This window comes from Balaenoptera ricei, chromosome 6 (genome assembly GCF_028023285.1).
Source record: "Balaenoptera ricei isolate mBalRic1 chromosome 6, mBalRic1.hap2, whole genome shotgun sequence".
Taxonomy (NCBI): Eukaryota; Metazoa; Chordata; class Mammalia; order Artiodactyla; family Balaenopteridae; genus Balaenoptera; species Balaenoptera ricei.
Window position 1 is genome coordinate 3,866,166 of NC_082644.1, and position 15,849 is coordinate 3,882,014.

Here is a 15,849-nt window from a genome sequence, read left to right on the forward strand (position 1 = left end):
TTTTTGCCCCTTAACACCATGCTACCTCCAAGGCTCTCTGGACTGAGAGAATTTGGTACAAGCAGTTCCAAGGGAAGCAGAAAAACTCTCATTCACAAGTTTCACAAGTCTGGGTGGTGGTTGGAGGGACCAGGTCAAAAGAAACTTCTGACTTGAGCATGTGAGGTTTACTTATTTAGCGGAGGGGTTATCTCCCTTAATCACAAGGTCCACAGGTGTTCTTGTGAGTCACACTCAGTCACACCTCACAACATGTGTCTCTAGGAGTCACGGAGAATCAGCAAAATGGCTCCAAAGTTGCTGCTGGCCAGGCTGTGGAAGGAGACTTGGCTTGCATATCTCAGAAATAGATTTTCCAGTACCTGTAGCAGCAAAATGACTCCATATATATTTCCAAATAGGTCATGGTACATAGGTCTAGCAATGCAAAGAAATCATTCCATTCTGAAATAACGTATCCTTTGTGGTGCTGGAAAATAAATAGGCTTTTAAGTGAGGGAAGGAGTGCCATCATCCACAAATGCAATATTTTCAACATGGTGCTGAGAACAGCAGTTGCAAAATAGCATCCGGGGATTAATGTTATCCACTCTGCATGACGCTGGCCAGGGCGGAAGGGCTCAGCTTCTTGTTTCTTAGCGAGTCTGTCCTCATCTTGTCTGACTCCTGCCAGGCAATCAGTTCTCCAAAAGCCTTAGTTGAAACCAGGGCAGCATTTAGCAAGGCAAGGACTTTATCCATCTCATGGTCAGTAGCTGCCTCAGGATCAATGCAGAAAGCAGGTCGTTGGCCTGCTGAACTCTTTCAGGACACCTGATACTGAGAAGTGAGTAAACGTATTGACAAGTGGTGAGGATTTTCAAGGAGCTCTGCAGTCGTGTCATACGGTTGAAAGACAATAAAGAAGGGAAAACAGTGTTTATACTTGGGGAGGTGGGGAGTGGCCCCCATACCTGACACCTGACACAGTTTGGGTCCTTGATCCCTTTGTTTTGACCTAGGTTGATAGAATGGGAATCATAAAGTTAATCATAAAATGAACATAGAATATACTTCTACTGTTTATATTATAGTTAGTCAATGTCACCTTTGAGGTTGGTGTATTTTATGAACCAAAACAAAGTGTAAAGATTAAAAAAAAGTCTTTATTTTTAAAAAATCTTTTATATTGAACTACAGTTGATAAACAATGTTGTGTTAGTTTCAGGTGTGCAGCAAAGTGATTCAGTTATACATATACATGTATCTATTCATTTTCAAATTCTTTTCCCATTTAGGTTATTACTGAATATTGAGTAGAGTTCCCTGTGCTATACAGTAGGTCCTTGTTGATTATCTATTTTATGTATAGTAGTGTGTATATGTTAATCCCAAACTCCCAATTTATCCCTCCCGCCACCTTTGGTAACCAGACCTAGAAATAATGTCTTTTATCTTCACTTCACTGTACAGTAGAAACTAATACAACATTGTAAAACAACTATACCCCAATAAAAAAAAAAAGAAATGCATAAACAAACAAAAATCTCATGACATTTCCCATGTCCTAAGTAAAATAGATGCTTACTAAATACTTGTTGGATTTTTTTAAAGAATTAAGATTTTATCATTTCATTGAGGGAGTAACCATTTGAATGAGCTAATTTTGAATGGAAAAATATCCATATACCCTAATTTTATTGGTTTTATTGTTTGTATTGGTTTACACTGAACATTTAAAATTAGCCTCTCGCTAATTGTAGACATTGCCCCATTATTATTATATTTTTTAACATCTTTATTGGAGTATAGTTGCTTTACAATGTTGTGTTAGTTTCTGCTGTATAACAAAGTGAATCAGCTCTACGTATACATATATCCCCATATCCCTTCCCTCTTGCCTCTCCCTCCCACCCTCCCTATCCCTCCACTCTAGGTGATCACAAAGCACGGAGCTGATCTCCCTGTGCTATGCAGCTGCTTCCCACTAGCTATCTATTTTACATTTGGTAGTGTATATATGTCAATGCTACTCTCTCACTTGGTATAATAGCATTTACCCACTCTGTTTCTTAGTCTCCTCAGATGTAAAATGAAAATATTTGAGGACATGGTTGCTAAGACATTTTCTAGACTATTTTCCATTCTACGTCCATTGAGTTCATGCTAGTCCTAATGCATACATAATTTCTTCATAAATATTCTCCTCTCTCAGGATGGACGTGCTTTCTATTTATATATTCCTTGTCCCTGTACATTAGATATTTATAAGCCTGAGGACTGTGTGATGTGCACATGTTATTAGGATGTTACTTTCTTTTCTGAGGCACTACTTCTACAGTGTCTGTGCTGCTCTTGGCTTCTCTTCTACTTAGCACTTGGGTCCTTCATGATTAGGTTGAAGTGAATTCCTTCATCTGTCAGTGGCTTATTTAGGTCTCAGGACAGATGTTCCATTTTTACAATTTACTTCCCCCCCCCCATTCCATTTGTACAATTTACACCCTTATTGCAAGCACTTGGATGATACTCTTTGCATTTTCTGTTGATTTTTATGGCGGTTTGGCCCATTATGCCTGACGGACTTCTAAAATCACTCATTTACTCCTGTGGAATTGCTTGTGTCTGTTTCTTGAAAGTGTGAAAACTTATTTACCCAAGTGATGTGATCCTTTTCTTTGTGTTTTTGCTGTTCGCCTCCCAACACACAAGGCAACTTGTCTTTGCCACAGTAATTTTGTTTCTCATTTTTTATCATCTGCTGAATTCTCAAAAAAGAGGTCTCGGTGGAATTGAGAAGCGGTGGTTTGTGTTGTTTGTTTCTTGACATTCTCTCCTTCTTTTGCATTGATTAGCACAGACCCTTGTTAGAAGGAATTTATGTGCAAGTTTTCTCTCTGAACATTTTTTAACCAAGTCAGGTGTCTGTTCTCTGAGGGCACATGAAATACAGTAGGACCGTTTTAAATGCTGGAGCTGAGAAAATGGGCAGTAATTGTGCATGAACCAGCTGTTATCAGATTTTACTTTACTTAATGAACTTAAAGAAGTACTACTTGAAAGATGGCCTTTTTTTAAAAAATCATTTTAAAATAGAAGTATAGTTAATTTACAATGTTGTGTTAGCTTCGGGTGTACAGCAAAGTGATTCGGTTTATATATTTATTCAGTTTACATATATATATATTCTTTTTCAGATTCTTTTCCCTTATAGGTTATTACAAGACATTGACTATAGTTCCCTGTGCTATATAGTAGGTCCTTGTTGTTTATCTATTTATATGTAGTAGTGTGTGTATGTTGATCCCAAACTCCTAATTTAAAGATGGCCTTTTTGATTTGTGTAGGTTGTGCTGTAATACCTAGAAATAACAGAGGAAAGAATGGAAACAATTTAAAGAAGGCTAGTAAAGTTAGTAAAAATTTGCTGTGGGTCTTTGAGCCCTCCTTCTGGACCACATCCACATGTTCCATGTGAAATATATCATCTTAGTCAACTCGGTAAAATAGCAGGTCATATTCTTAGCCCATTTTGCATTCTCTGTTCCCTCTTTGGGTATTCTCATAGTTTTAATAATTATACTTTCTTAGTCATGGATAGTTTGATCACAAGGGACCAAAAAACAATCCAAATTACCTAGAAAAATGTTACAAAACCAGAGAAAAATCTCATGGACATCAACTGCAAAAAGGTTAGCTAGATTTCAAAAGAACTGCAGCATCACTAGGTTTCAGTTTTGTCTTTCAGGCTTCTTGTTTTTCTTCTCTCTGTCCGTCTACTTCATTTCTGTCCCCCTCTGTGGTCTAAGTTTTGCAGGCTATTTGTCAATAGTTTGTCAGAACTGCTCCAGTATGCAGTATTGTTCTCAGACCAAGGCAAGAGGAAACCCTTCCTAGGGTCTGCTCCAGTTTTATCCCTCTTCTAGGCTAGGTTTTGGGTACCTGGGGTCTTGAATTCTCTGCTATTCTAGCCTCAAGCATCCTATCAGAGCCTATGAAATCCTCCTCCTCAGGCACATTCTTCTGAGGACCGTCCATGCAGTAGCCATGTATACCCCTGGGCCCTGGCATGGGCTATGGACAGAGGTCTGCAGGGAGTGGATGGACCTTGGACATGTGAGTCCCTGGCTTTATGGACAAAGCTCAGTGCAGAAAGAGAAGGGAGGTGGGCCATGATCGAGAGCCACTAGCCAGTTCTCCCTGTGTCTCTACATCCTTGCTGAAAATTTTGAGGATCCTGAGAACTCTATACGTAATTCTGTCATCGTAATGATGTATTTATCTACATAGGAGGCTAGCGCATGTTCTTCTAAACAATGTGTTAGCTTAATTTTATTACATTTAAATACTTAGATCCATGATGTATGGAATTTCATTTGCATTTTTGCCCTGGATCCCAGAAATATTATAGCGGCAGCATGCCAATGTGAATATCTACAAAATATTCCCCAGTAACTGACTGACTTAGTCTTTCTGTCACATTTCAAATTCTCTTGGGACAGAAATTAATTTTTCTAACTTGAGTGCCATGTTCATGCTTGCAGGTTTCACAGGTATGTCTGACTCAAGTTGTTTAAAGTTAAATCTATTACCTTCCACTCCTAATAGGCTAATTCATACAAGACATCCTTACTGAGAACATTCTGAGCCAGGCACTTTGATAGTCCCCTGGAGCAAGATGATGAGTAGAAGCATACATGGTCCTTGTTTGGATGCAGTGGAAGAGACAGGGTCCATGTTTGGATGGGGAGCCCCATCAGCTACTTTGTTGTCAATTCCCAGATCTTCAATTTATTCATGATTTGGCACCTTTCACCTTACCCATAGCCAAACAGGTATCAAGCCTGGTTGATCTTTACCTCTTAATTGTTTTTCTATTTGTCAACTTTACTTATCCCTACTGTTATTATCTTAATTTCATCTTAGTTACCTTCTCTCACCTGGACTGTTGCTTGAGCTTTTATCTCGTTTTTCTGTCTTCAGTATTGTGTTTCTCAGTTACTTTAAAAAAAAATCTGTCACCTTTTTTACTTGATTATAATCCATCAATCCTTGCATGCCGGCTCCTGTTTCCTTACTGCCCTCACTCGCCCATCCAAGACAAATACTAACTCCATATGGAATGAAGTCTAATTTACAAGGGAGAGAAGGCCTTCCAAGAAGAGTTTCCTACTTACCTTCTTCCTATCTTGGTCCCCACTCTTTCAATAATTATAGAATTATAAATTTCAATAGTGCCAGCCTCTTCTTTCTGTTCCTTTGCTCCAGATGTTTTCTCTGCCTAGAACACTCTTTCTCAACAAAATTAGACTTCTTCCAATCTCTCCTATCCCTTACCCCAAACATACACACAACTGTGGTTGGGTTCCTTTTAGATGTGCTTTTACTGGAAGCACTCATGCATGTGACTATCAGAGCATCTACCTAAAGTAGTAAATCGCACACATACACACAAACACACAGACATTCTCTCTCTCTCTCCTGAAGGTAATCATTCCACAAGATTTTAACTACTCAAGGGAAGCATTATTTTTTATCATAAAACAGATCATCAAAAAATTTATTAACAAAACCAAAAAAGTTTGGTGACTTGTGGTTTCTCTGATTTAACCTATCACAGTTCTCTTTCTTTCTTGTTTTTTTAAAGATTGATCTTTTTGTTCTTGTTCATGTTGTAGCCCCTCTTGTAAACTTTTCCAGAGAAAACACTTATGTCTATAAGACAAATCCTAGAGTAAATACTGTTGCTTTGAATTCGAGCAGAATAAAAAAGTTCAGAGATTTTCACCTAGATCCTTGCACTTACCCTGAGTGAACTGAAGCTATTCATCCCTGACATACAATGATATAAAAACTCTTCATTTTCAAATCTCTTTAGCCTGAAAATAGGGATTTTTATTTTAAGTATCTAAAGGTGACCTATTTTCTAAGTTTATACCATCACAGGAATGAAGGAATAGCCTGGTGAAATAGTCTGTAGGTGTGTAGATGATTACTGAGTGGAATTCCAATACCTTGAATCCCATGGTGTATACCTTATGACACATCAGGAACGCAGCTACACTGGGCAGGATGTAGAAATGATTTTGGCATATCTAAGATCCAAAAGTTCCTTAGGTGTGTCTTGTGCTACTTATATGAATTAAGTAAATAGCAGCCTGATTTATCCATTGAACTTGACCGTTTCAATCCAAGTGGATAGATCACACATCTTTCAGTACCAAAGAGTTTCTAATTCTCCTTTGATTTTTTTTTCTTTGATCAATGGTATTTTTGGAAGTGTGTTATTTAGTTTTCAAATGCTTGGATATTTTCTATGTTTCTGTTATTAATTTCTAATTTAATTCTGTTGTTAAGAGAACATATATTGTATAATTATATATATATGTGTGTATATTTTTTTGGCTGCGTTGGGTCTTCGTTGCTGCGCACAGGCTTTCTCTAGTTGCGGCGAGCGGGGGCTACTCTTTGGTGCGGTGCGCAGGCTTCTCATTGTGGTGGCTTCTCTTGTTGCAGAGCAGGGGCTCTAGGCACACGACCTTCAGTAGTTATGGCACGTGGGCTCAGTAGTTTTGGCTCGCGGGCTCTAGAGCACAGGCTCAGTAGTTGTGATGCATGGGCTTAGTTGCTCCGCAGCATGTGGGATCTTCCCGGACCAGGGCTCGAACCCGTGTCCCCTGCACTGGCAAGCAGATTCTTAACCACTGTGCCACCAGGGAAGTCCAGTATAATTATAATTTTATTGAGATTTATTTTCTAGCCCAGAATATGTTCTATTAGTATAGAATGTGTTAGGTACTAGGAATACCAAAATAGATGAAATAGAAATCATTAAGCAAGTCACATTTTTTGTCTAATAGACATGTTTACAAATTATAATACAATGTTAAAAATATAAAAAATATATGTACAAGAGTCTATGGAAGATTACTGTAGTTTAGCCAAGGAACAGGTTATGATTTAGAGAGAATACTTACTTTGTTGGCACAAAAACAAAGGATAGTACACAAGCAAGATGCATTATATTTATGGCAGCCTTGGGAGTTATTGTTTCTCTCTTATGTAGAAAGATTTAGGAATTAGTGGAGTCAGATCATAGGCTCAGGGTATAATTTTCAGAGCTTGACAATGAGATGGTGTCATTAAATCTGGGCCAACAGAATAAAAAAATAAATCTTCATTGGCTTCTCCAGCAATTTGAAGACTTTAATTGAAAATTCATGTAGTTGAAAATTTTAACTAAATTTTATTGTATTCTATCATTAGACCAAGTCTCCTGGGACCCAGAGATCCCTTGTTGAATGCTGATACACATAATCTGAATGAGAGGCAACTAGTCCAATCTATGAAGGACTGCATTTGTGAAAGTTTGTTTCTAAATCTTGAAGTGTGCAGCAATTCACAGCAGCAGATGCCTGTGTGCAACTGATATCTCCCTAAACAGCCATGTGTAGACAAAGAACCAGTGGGCTCTGGAGAATAATAATATCATTTTGTCTTTATTGAGCACTTATCTCTGAGGAACTAAAGTGATTTACAAGAATTATCTCATTAGTTCATATAATACTCTTATGAAGCGAGTAGATATTATCTTTGTTTTTTAACAGAATTCTCCAGGTACAACCTGGAAAATTTGATTAGATAGGTGAGCTGGATTCATAACATCCTAATCTAAGAAAAACTGTCTTACAGACATTGAAAGCATTATTAACGTTCAAAAAACAATTTCATAAATCCTAAAGTTTTTAGAGTACATGCCAGCTCAAGGAGCTGGCCATATTTACAGGTGGTTTTGACAAGGTGCATTTTTAAGAACTCAGGTTTTATATTAAACATTTTATATTTGTATTTATATTATACATATATTCCATAAGATGTTATGGAAAAACCCGAGCAAACTTTTTGGCCAACCCAATAGATTCTCTCTTAAATCCAACAAATATATTTTGAAAATCTGCTATATAAGAGAAAGAAAATCAAAGCATGATATCTTTTCCAGAGAGGTTTTTATCTTATTGGTATGATAAATTTTAAAAAGAGACACTTAAAAGGATATCATATATATATATGCTGTATAGATATCTCTGTCCCTATCCAAAAAACTAATATGGCATAGACAAGGAAAGTTGTTATCTCTCAGGAATGAGTAGGAGACAATAAGCAGATCATTTTAAGGAAAGGTTGATTGTAAATACAGTTTTTCATTGCACTCTAAATGAAATGCAGTGCCTCGCTGTGGCCTTCAAAGCTCTACATGGATTGCCTTGATTGCCTAGCCAGTCTCATTAAATAGAGAACTCTTCCATATTTGGCCTGCTTTCAAACTTCCGATCCTCTGCCACATCCTCGGTTTCAGCTGATGGCCTTGTACCTTATTTCACTGAGAAAATAAGAAGCAATCAGTAGAGCATTTCCATAAGCCATTGCTCATATTTACAGGTGTATCCTCACCTGTTCTCACGCACGCTGGCTCCTCTGTCCAGATACAGATGAACTGTCTGTGACGCCATCACTCGTGTACTAGATCATGTCCCCTGTCACCTATTCAAGTTTCCTGGTGCATCTAATGTTCCTTCTCCACTGAATCAGTAGTCAAGCGTGCTCTTATTTCTTCCATTTAAAAAAGTATTCTTGATGTTACTGACTTATTTCTCCTCTTGCTTTTATAACAAAAATCTTCCAAGGAGTTGACTGTGCTAGCTGTCACTAATGATCTTCTAGCCTCCAATTCTCCCATCAGACCACTCCATGCAAATTTGTGTTGTTCAGGTAACCGGCGATTTACAGACTTATTACATCTAGGGGTCACGCCTCAGTCCTCTTCTCCATTGACCTGTAAATAATGTTAGACCCAGTTGATAACTCCCTCCTTTTTAAAAAACCTTATTCACTGTTTTTTCTCACCTGGTTTTCCTCTGTTTCACTAGCTATCTGGCCTCTGTCTTCTTTGCAATTTCCTCTGGATCTTTCAAATTACTTAGCATGGTGTGGAGGGATTGGCAGTTCATTTTCTATTACATATTACATTCAAACATATCAAAACTGTTCACTGTTTCTATTAACAAACAAAACTTGCTTTGTTTTGATACTGCGGCTGCAGGTTCGTTTCAGTGAAAATTTCCTCTGATCTCAGCTATTAAGAGCTTAGAGGAGACCTAGTCAGACAGTGACCCTCCTAACTGGATTTAGTCACCACTGGCTTGAACTCACTGCGTGCCCCTCACATTTTGTTTAATACAGTTCACCTTGGAATTGTCATGTTGGGATGAGAAGGCGCCCAGCTTGGATGCTAAATCAGCTCCCAGAGTAACTCCTAGAGTGACTCAGAGAATAGCCCCTGCTCTAGTAATTGCCCAGCACTATCCTCACACATCCTGCCTGGAAACCTCTGCAGCAGGTGTGTGGGGAGGCCCGAGTGATGGGAGCCATCACCTGGGCAGCGGTCAGCTGGCACCTCTGAGTAGCTGCAGAAGGGCCGTAAGCAAAGCCGTCTTTCTGAGAACCTGAAGTTGAGTGAGGACAGTCTGGAAGGAAAAGACATTTAATCCTGGGACCCTACAGTTTGAGAGAGAGATCAGAACTCCAAATGTTGCTTTGGGGGCCATCAGCATATAAAAATAATCTTTGATGTTTTCAATGAAGATGAGCTCCCCTAGAGAAAAGACCTCTGAGTTTTGGGGAGTGTGGGGAAGCAGATGGCAGCCCAGGTGGGCTAGTCTGGGGACAAGTGTTTGAAGCGTCTTCTCATGCTGCAATTGAACCTACGCTGATGACACAGAATGAAACAGAGCACCACTTCTGCCCTACACTTGCATGTCTTTTTTGAAAATCAGGCAAACCTCCCCCTTAAACTTGAGGAGTTGAAGTTCCAATTGATATTCTTTCAGGGACACTTAGGAATAGTTCTGAATCTTTAAAAGGCCACAGATTCATTGAGGTTTTAGTAAAAGCTATGGATCTTTCCCTAGAAAAATGAAAATGAGTGAGTGTATAGAAACAAGACATAATTCTGAAACAAAAAGTCAGAGGCCTCCTGGGTACTAGTTATTTTTCACAGTGAAGACATGGTTGGTGATTTTATATATTCAGTTGGAGATTTTTGCTGCTGCTTTCTTAAATTCTCTTGAGATTTTGTTGTTTTGGTGAAACAGTGTTGACGCAGAGTTAGGGTTGCTAAGTTCTGTTTTCTAATTTCATCACCGCCTTTTGTGATTCTACCCTATGTTATATTTTGGGGGGAACAGGAGAACGTCTTGGGTTGGAGCAGTGTTCTCATAAACTGGTAAAGAACACAAATTCTGCAGTATAATGGAATTATTCTGCCTTTTCTTGTTCATTTAAGTGAGATAGAGGGAGTATTTTAATATTTTAAGAATATTTTAAAGTATTGCCTTTCTTTTTTGATAGAAAGCCTTTAATAGAATTTTTAAAAGATTTTAAAGTAACAAATTGGCTTTATTCCTCTTTTTCCGAATAAGAACAAGAGCCAAATGTATTTCAGCCTGTTTCCAGGTAAGATGTGAAATGACATGAAAAGTATGTTCAGAATGAAAATCTATTTCAGAAGGCAACAGCCATGAGGAGACAGGCAGAGGGGAAGATGAGGGCAAGACCAATGCCAAGATTCAAGTCAGTGCAGGTAAACTGAGAACTTGATCTGAGCATCTAATCTTGAAAGGATGCAATATTTGAGATGGCTCTTTTGATCTCAGGCAGTGAAATAAAACACTTTCAGCAGACCCAACTGAGGTCAAAGTTGAATTTCCTTGTTGAAGAGGGGGACAAATATTGCTGCCATTAAATCTATTAAAGAATATTAAAAGTTAGCCACATTTAAAGATAAATATTAGATACAAGGGTAATATATAGAATCACACACAAATTAGTGTCATGGTGTAATTCCAAATGTCATCACTTTGGCTCAGGATCTTGATACAGGATGTTGGCCATACTTAGTGACAGATTTGATAGAGTGAAAGTAAAAAGATACCTGTAAACAAATGAAGTCAGAATATGACACCATCTTTCTAGAAATTGAATATGTAGATGGGGTGACTTCTCTGTAAATCTGTGAAAGTTTTCCATATTTGTACCTTTGTTTTCTCTCTCTTTCACTTTCTCTCTCTCTCTCCCCCTCTCTGTATATCTCTCTGTCACTTTGTCTCTGTATGTATGTATATATATGTGTATATGTATATATGTAAATCCTATAATTAATCAAGGGTTACTCCTATATTTTTGCTTGAATATATCCATATCTGTATCAGTCATTGGCCACAATTTATATGCTGTTTGAAAAAGAGATATCTCTCTTTTCCACCCTGTTCTTATCTAATAATATCTACCTCTAACTCAGTTTGAATATTACTGCAGTTATGAAGCCATTTGGACACTTGACATTATTTCTCTGAGTGACAATAACTTTTGTATCAGTTAAGATATTCTTGGCTATGAGAAACAGAAGCCCAGTTTGAAGTTGCTCAAACAGGAAATCTATTATCTAACTCTTTATATGAAGTATAGAGTCAGGATGGTTCCAGGGTTGGTCGTTCAGAAGCTCAGCATCTTGAAGGATCTAGATTCTTTCCATGTTTCCACTTGGAAAATCCCAGTGTGTGGATGTTATCTCCTCAGATTTCAAGAAGACTATAGAATCTCCAAGCATCATATAGAGACTAAACAATACCCAGAAAATTATGTGCATTCAGGTGCATTTATTTGGAAAATAGAAATTGAAGCTTCTCAAGTTTCTAGCCAGAATGGAGTCCAATGTCCATACCTAATCAAACTCTTGTAAGGAAAATAACACCACTGAACAGCTTATTACCACCTGAAGTTGGAGATGGGTCCCATCCCTTGGATATTCATCCATGTAAAATACGATTATTGGAACAAAGCTTTGCCAAGGAGGAAGAAGCAGGTGTGTGTGTGTGTGTGTGTGTGTGTGTGTTTGCACTATTTTTTTGAGTTTGTTAATTGTATGCTATCATACTTTATCGCTACTGCTTTTAAGTCGTACCTCTCTCTACCTTCTGTTCCATGACTTGTCTTGCCTCGACACCTGGATCTACCTGCTTGAGGGCAAGTGTCAATTCTGGTTTCTTTGTATCTCCCCGAAGCTCAGTGACTATCACATAGTAGGTTTAGGATAAAACACTTGTCTGTAGGAGCAACAGTGTCAATCTCTAGGATCACTGGTGTATGGGATAGTAATATTTGAAACTTCACTTCTTGAGACAGGTAAAGGAAAACATATGAGATAAGCTTGCATAGTTTAGACCGTACTTAGTAAACTGTGCCATCGGACTAGGAAATAAACTTTATTAATGCAATTTTTAGTTCTGCAAAATCTTTATTAAGTTTCAGTAGACATGCCTGGAGATTTCAGCCCTCGTTAAGTGGCAAGAGACTGGAGATCAGAAGTCACTTTAAACCTTAGTGCAAAAAAGGGATTTTAAAGCTGGAAAATGTTTCATGCTAGAAGATAGAATAGGGCCCTTACATTTTTAAAAATAGTACAGATTTTAGCTGAAGTAAATTGTAACAGTTGAGGGTTTGGGCCTCATTAAAAGAGGTTGTATTTTTATTTATTTATTTTCATGGGCTATTCATGTCTTTTTATTACTTGATATTTTGCCAAACTGTTTTCCAAAGTGAGTTTGTAACAATTAACACTCCCACCCATAGTGTCTGAGACATCCTGTGCTTGCCAGCACATGGTCCTATCAGACTTTAAAAATGTTTTGCCAATCTAGGTGGCTATGTAGAAATATTGCCCTGATTACTCAAGAAATTGAGTATTATTACTTTTATAATTTAAAATAATAAAGAAATATTAGATCAAGGCCAGGACATATAATATCACAGAGAGATTCTTACATATTTCCACCCATGTATGTGAAATGAGGTCTTCTTGCTACTGTCCATATTTGTTTGAACTTTCAAATTAAAATGAAGCTGCATCTATATGTTCTCTCTATGTGCATTCTAAAGATCCCGGCAAGGGGCTTAAACCATGGGGAGATGCACAAATGAAGGGGCCTGGCTTTGATGTAAAAATCTTTGACTGTTAGAGAAAAAAGGTAGCAGAGGTTCTTGTGTGGTCCCCAGACCAGCTGCAGCCGCATCACTTGGGAGCTTGGTAGTGGAGGAAGAGAATCCAAAAATTTGCCCATGGGAATGGGGACAGAGAGAGGTATTTGCCACAGACGGGCCATCTTTGTGGGAGGAAGATAGATCTAGGGGGGAAAAAAAAGACTTCTTGTGTTGGTTGATTTACTTCTGAGAAACTGGAGTTTCCCTAGAGATTAAAAAAAAAAGAGTAAGGTGCAAGTGTTGCAGCTTAAAATGAACAAGTTGAGAGTAGGGTCTGAAAATGGGTGGGTGAACAGCTGAAGGGTTGCCCTAATTTAAGGAAAATTACAAAAATTGGTATCTGGAAAGCAGGAGAAGGCTTTTTAAGAAGCCAGTCCCTCTCTGTACTCTCACTCACCTTTCCAAACCAGGGACGTAACCTTCACCTTGTATTCATCTAGCCAAATGTGCGCCAGTCTGAGATTGTTATATACCAAGGCTTTTACAATTCCAGTGTGGTTTGCAACGTGTTGCTTATCAATATGTCCTACTCGAGAGCAGGGGAGTATAAAGAGTTGGCCTCCACACATCCAGATCCTTAGTGAAAGTTCCTAATGTTCTCCTCCCCAGAGATTCATGCCCTTGTGGTACTTTCCGATTGCATTAAAATAATGCCTATTTATAGCACAACTTCCTCCAGCCATTGCAGGTGATTGGATAGCTCTAGTGGGTCCTTCTGGTCCATCCATCTCATAAGAGAAAACACGATCCCGTTTAAATTGCAGATACCAGTTGAAAGCTCCCCTGACAACAGGAGAGGGCTGGTATTCCAGGGTCGTATAATCAATGGCATCTATCAGAGGACACACCTCCATGTGGGGGTCCGTGGCAATGGCATTCAGCAAGGGCTCCAGCCATACTTTATTCACCTTGCAATGGGTATCCAGGAGCATCAGAACGTCCCCTGAAGCACGTGATGCTCCAGTCAGCCTTGCTCGAATTGGTCCCTCTCTCTTTTTGTTTCTTATTAATTTAACCTTTCCCCCAAAAATTTCCACATGGTAGACTAGTTTCTCTTTCAAATCATCAAATTCACTCATGTCATCTACCAAAATAATTTCTTCAAAGATATGCTGTGGAGTGAGAGTCATGACACTGGACACTGTCCAAAACAAGACATTAAATTCTTCATTGTGGAAACAAATGACAATGCTGGCACGAGGTAGGTTGGATGGGTACTGCTTTTTTTTTTTTTTAACATCTTTATTGGAGTATAATTGCTTTACAATGGTGTGTTAGTTTCTGCTTTACAACAAAGTGAATCAGCTATACATACATATGTATATATCCCCATGTCTACTCCCTCTTGCCTCTCCCTCCCGCCCTCCCTATCCTACTCCTCTAGGTGGACACAAAGCACCGAACTGATCTCCCTGTGCTATGCGGCTGCTTCCCACTAGCTATCTATTTTACGTTTGGTAGTGTATATACGTACATGCCACTCCCTCACTTTGTCCCAGCTCACCCTTCCCCCTCCCCGTATCCTCAAGTCCATTCTCTAGTAGGTCTGTGTCTTTATTCCTGTCCTGCCCCTAGGTTCTTCATGCCCATTTTTTTTTTTTTTTTAGATTCTATATATATGTGTTAGCATACAGTATTTCTTTTTCTCTTTCTGACTTACAGCACTCTGTATGACAGACTCTAGGTCCATCCACCTCACTGCAAATAACTCAATTTCGGTTTATTTTATGACTGAGTAATATTCCATTGTATATATGTGCCACATCTTCTTTATCCATTCATCTGTTGATGGACAGTTAGGTTGCTTCCATGTCCTGGCTATTGTAAATAGAGCTGCAGTGAACATTGTGATACATGACTCTTTTTGAATGATGGTTTTCTCAGGGTATATGCCCAGTAGTGGGATTGCTGGGTCATATGGTAGTTCTATTTTTAGTTTTTTAAGGAACCTCCATACTGTTCTCTATAGTGGCTGTATCAATTTACATTCCCACCAAGAGTGCAGGGGGGTTCCCTTTACTGTACACCCTTTCCAGCATTTATTGTTTGTAGATTTTTGGATGATGGCCATTCAGACTGGTGTGAGATGACACCTCATTGTAGTTTTGATTTGCATTTCTCTAATGATTAATGATGTTGAGCATTCTTTCATGTGTTTGTTGGCAATCTGTATATCTTCTTTGGAGAAATGTCTATTTAGGTCTTCTACCCATTTTTGGATTGGGTTATTTGTTTTTTTCATATTGAGCTGCATGAGACGCTTGTAAATTTTGTAGATTAATCGTTTGTCAGTTGCTTCATTTGCAAATATTTTCTCCCACTCTGAGTGTTGTCTTTTGGTCTTGTTTATGGTTTCCTTTGCTGTGCAAAAGCTTTTAAGTTTCATTAGGTCCCATTTGTTTATTTTTGTTATTATTTCCATTTCTCTAGGAGGTGGATCAAAAAGGATCTTGCTGTGATTTATGTCATAGAGTGTTTGGCCTATGTTTTCCTCTAAGAGTTTTATAGTCTCTTTATAGTTTCTTTCTTTTTCTCTCCCTCTTCTTCTGAGCTGTGTGGCTGACAGGGTCTTGGTGCACTGGCCAGGTGTCAGGCCTGAGCCTCTGAGGTGGGGTAGCCGAGTTCAGGACATTGCTCCATCAGAGACCTCCCAGCCCCATGTAGTATCAAAGAGAGAAAGCTCTCCCAGAGATATCCATCTCAACGCTAAGACCCAGCTCTACTCAACAACCAGCAAGCTACAGTGCTGGACACCCTATGCCAAGCAACTAGCAA

At 38.7% G+C, this 15,849-nt stretch overlaps 1 protein-coding gene across 1 annotated transcript; it reads right to left on the minus strand.

Annotated features, from left to right (window-relative positions):
* Positions 1–582: 582 nt before the first annotated feature.
* On the minus strand, positions 583–14,312 carry LOC132367608 (inactive polypeptide N-acetylgalactosaminyltransferase-like protein 5; the record flags this gene model as incomplete). The annotated part of the gene is given in 3 exon segments (XM_059926192.1): positions 583–801; positions 13,092–13,217; positions 13,500–14,312. Coding segments are annotated over 3 exon segments (1,158 nt in total), but the record flags the coding sequence as incomplete, so codon positions are not given.
* Between the last annotated feature and the right edge of the window lie 1,537 nt (positions 14,313–15,849).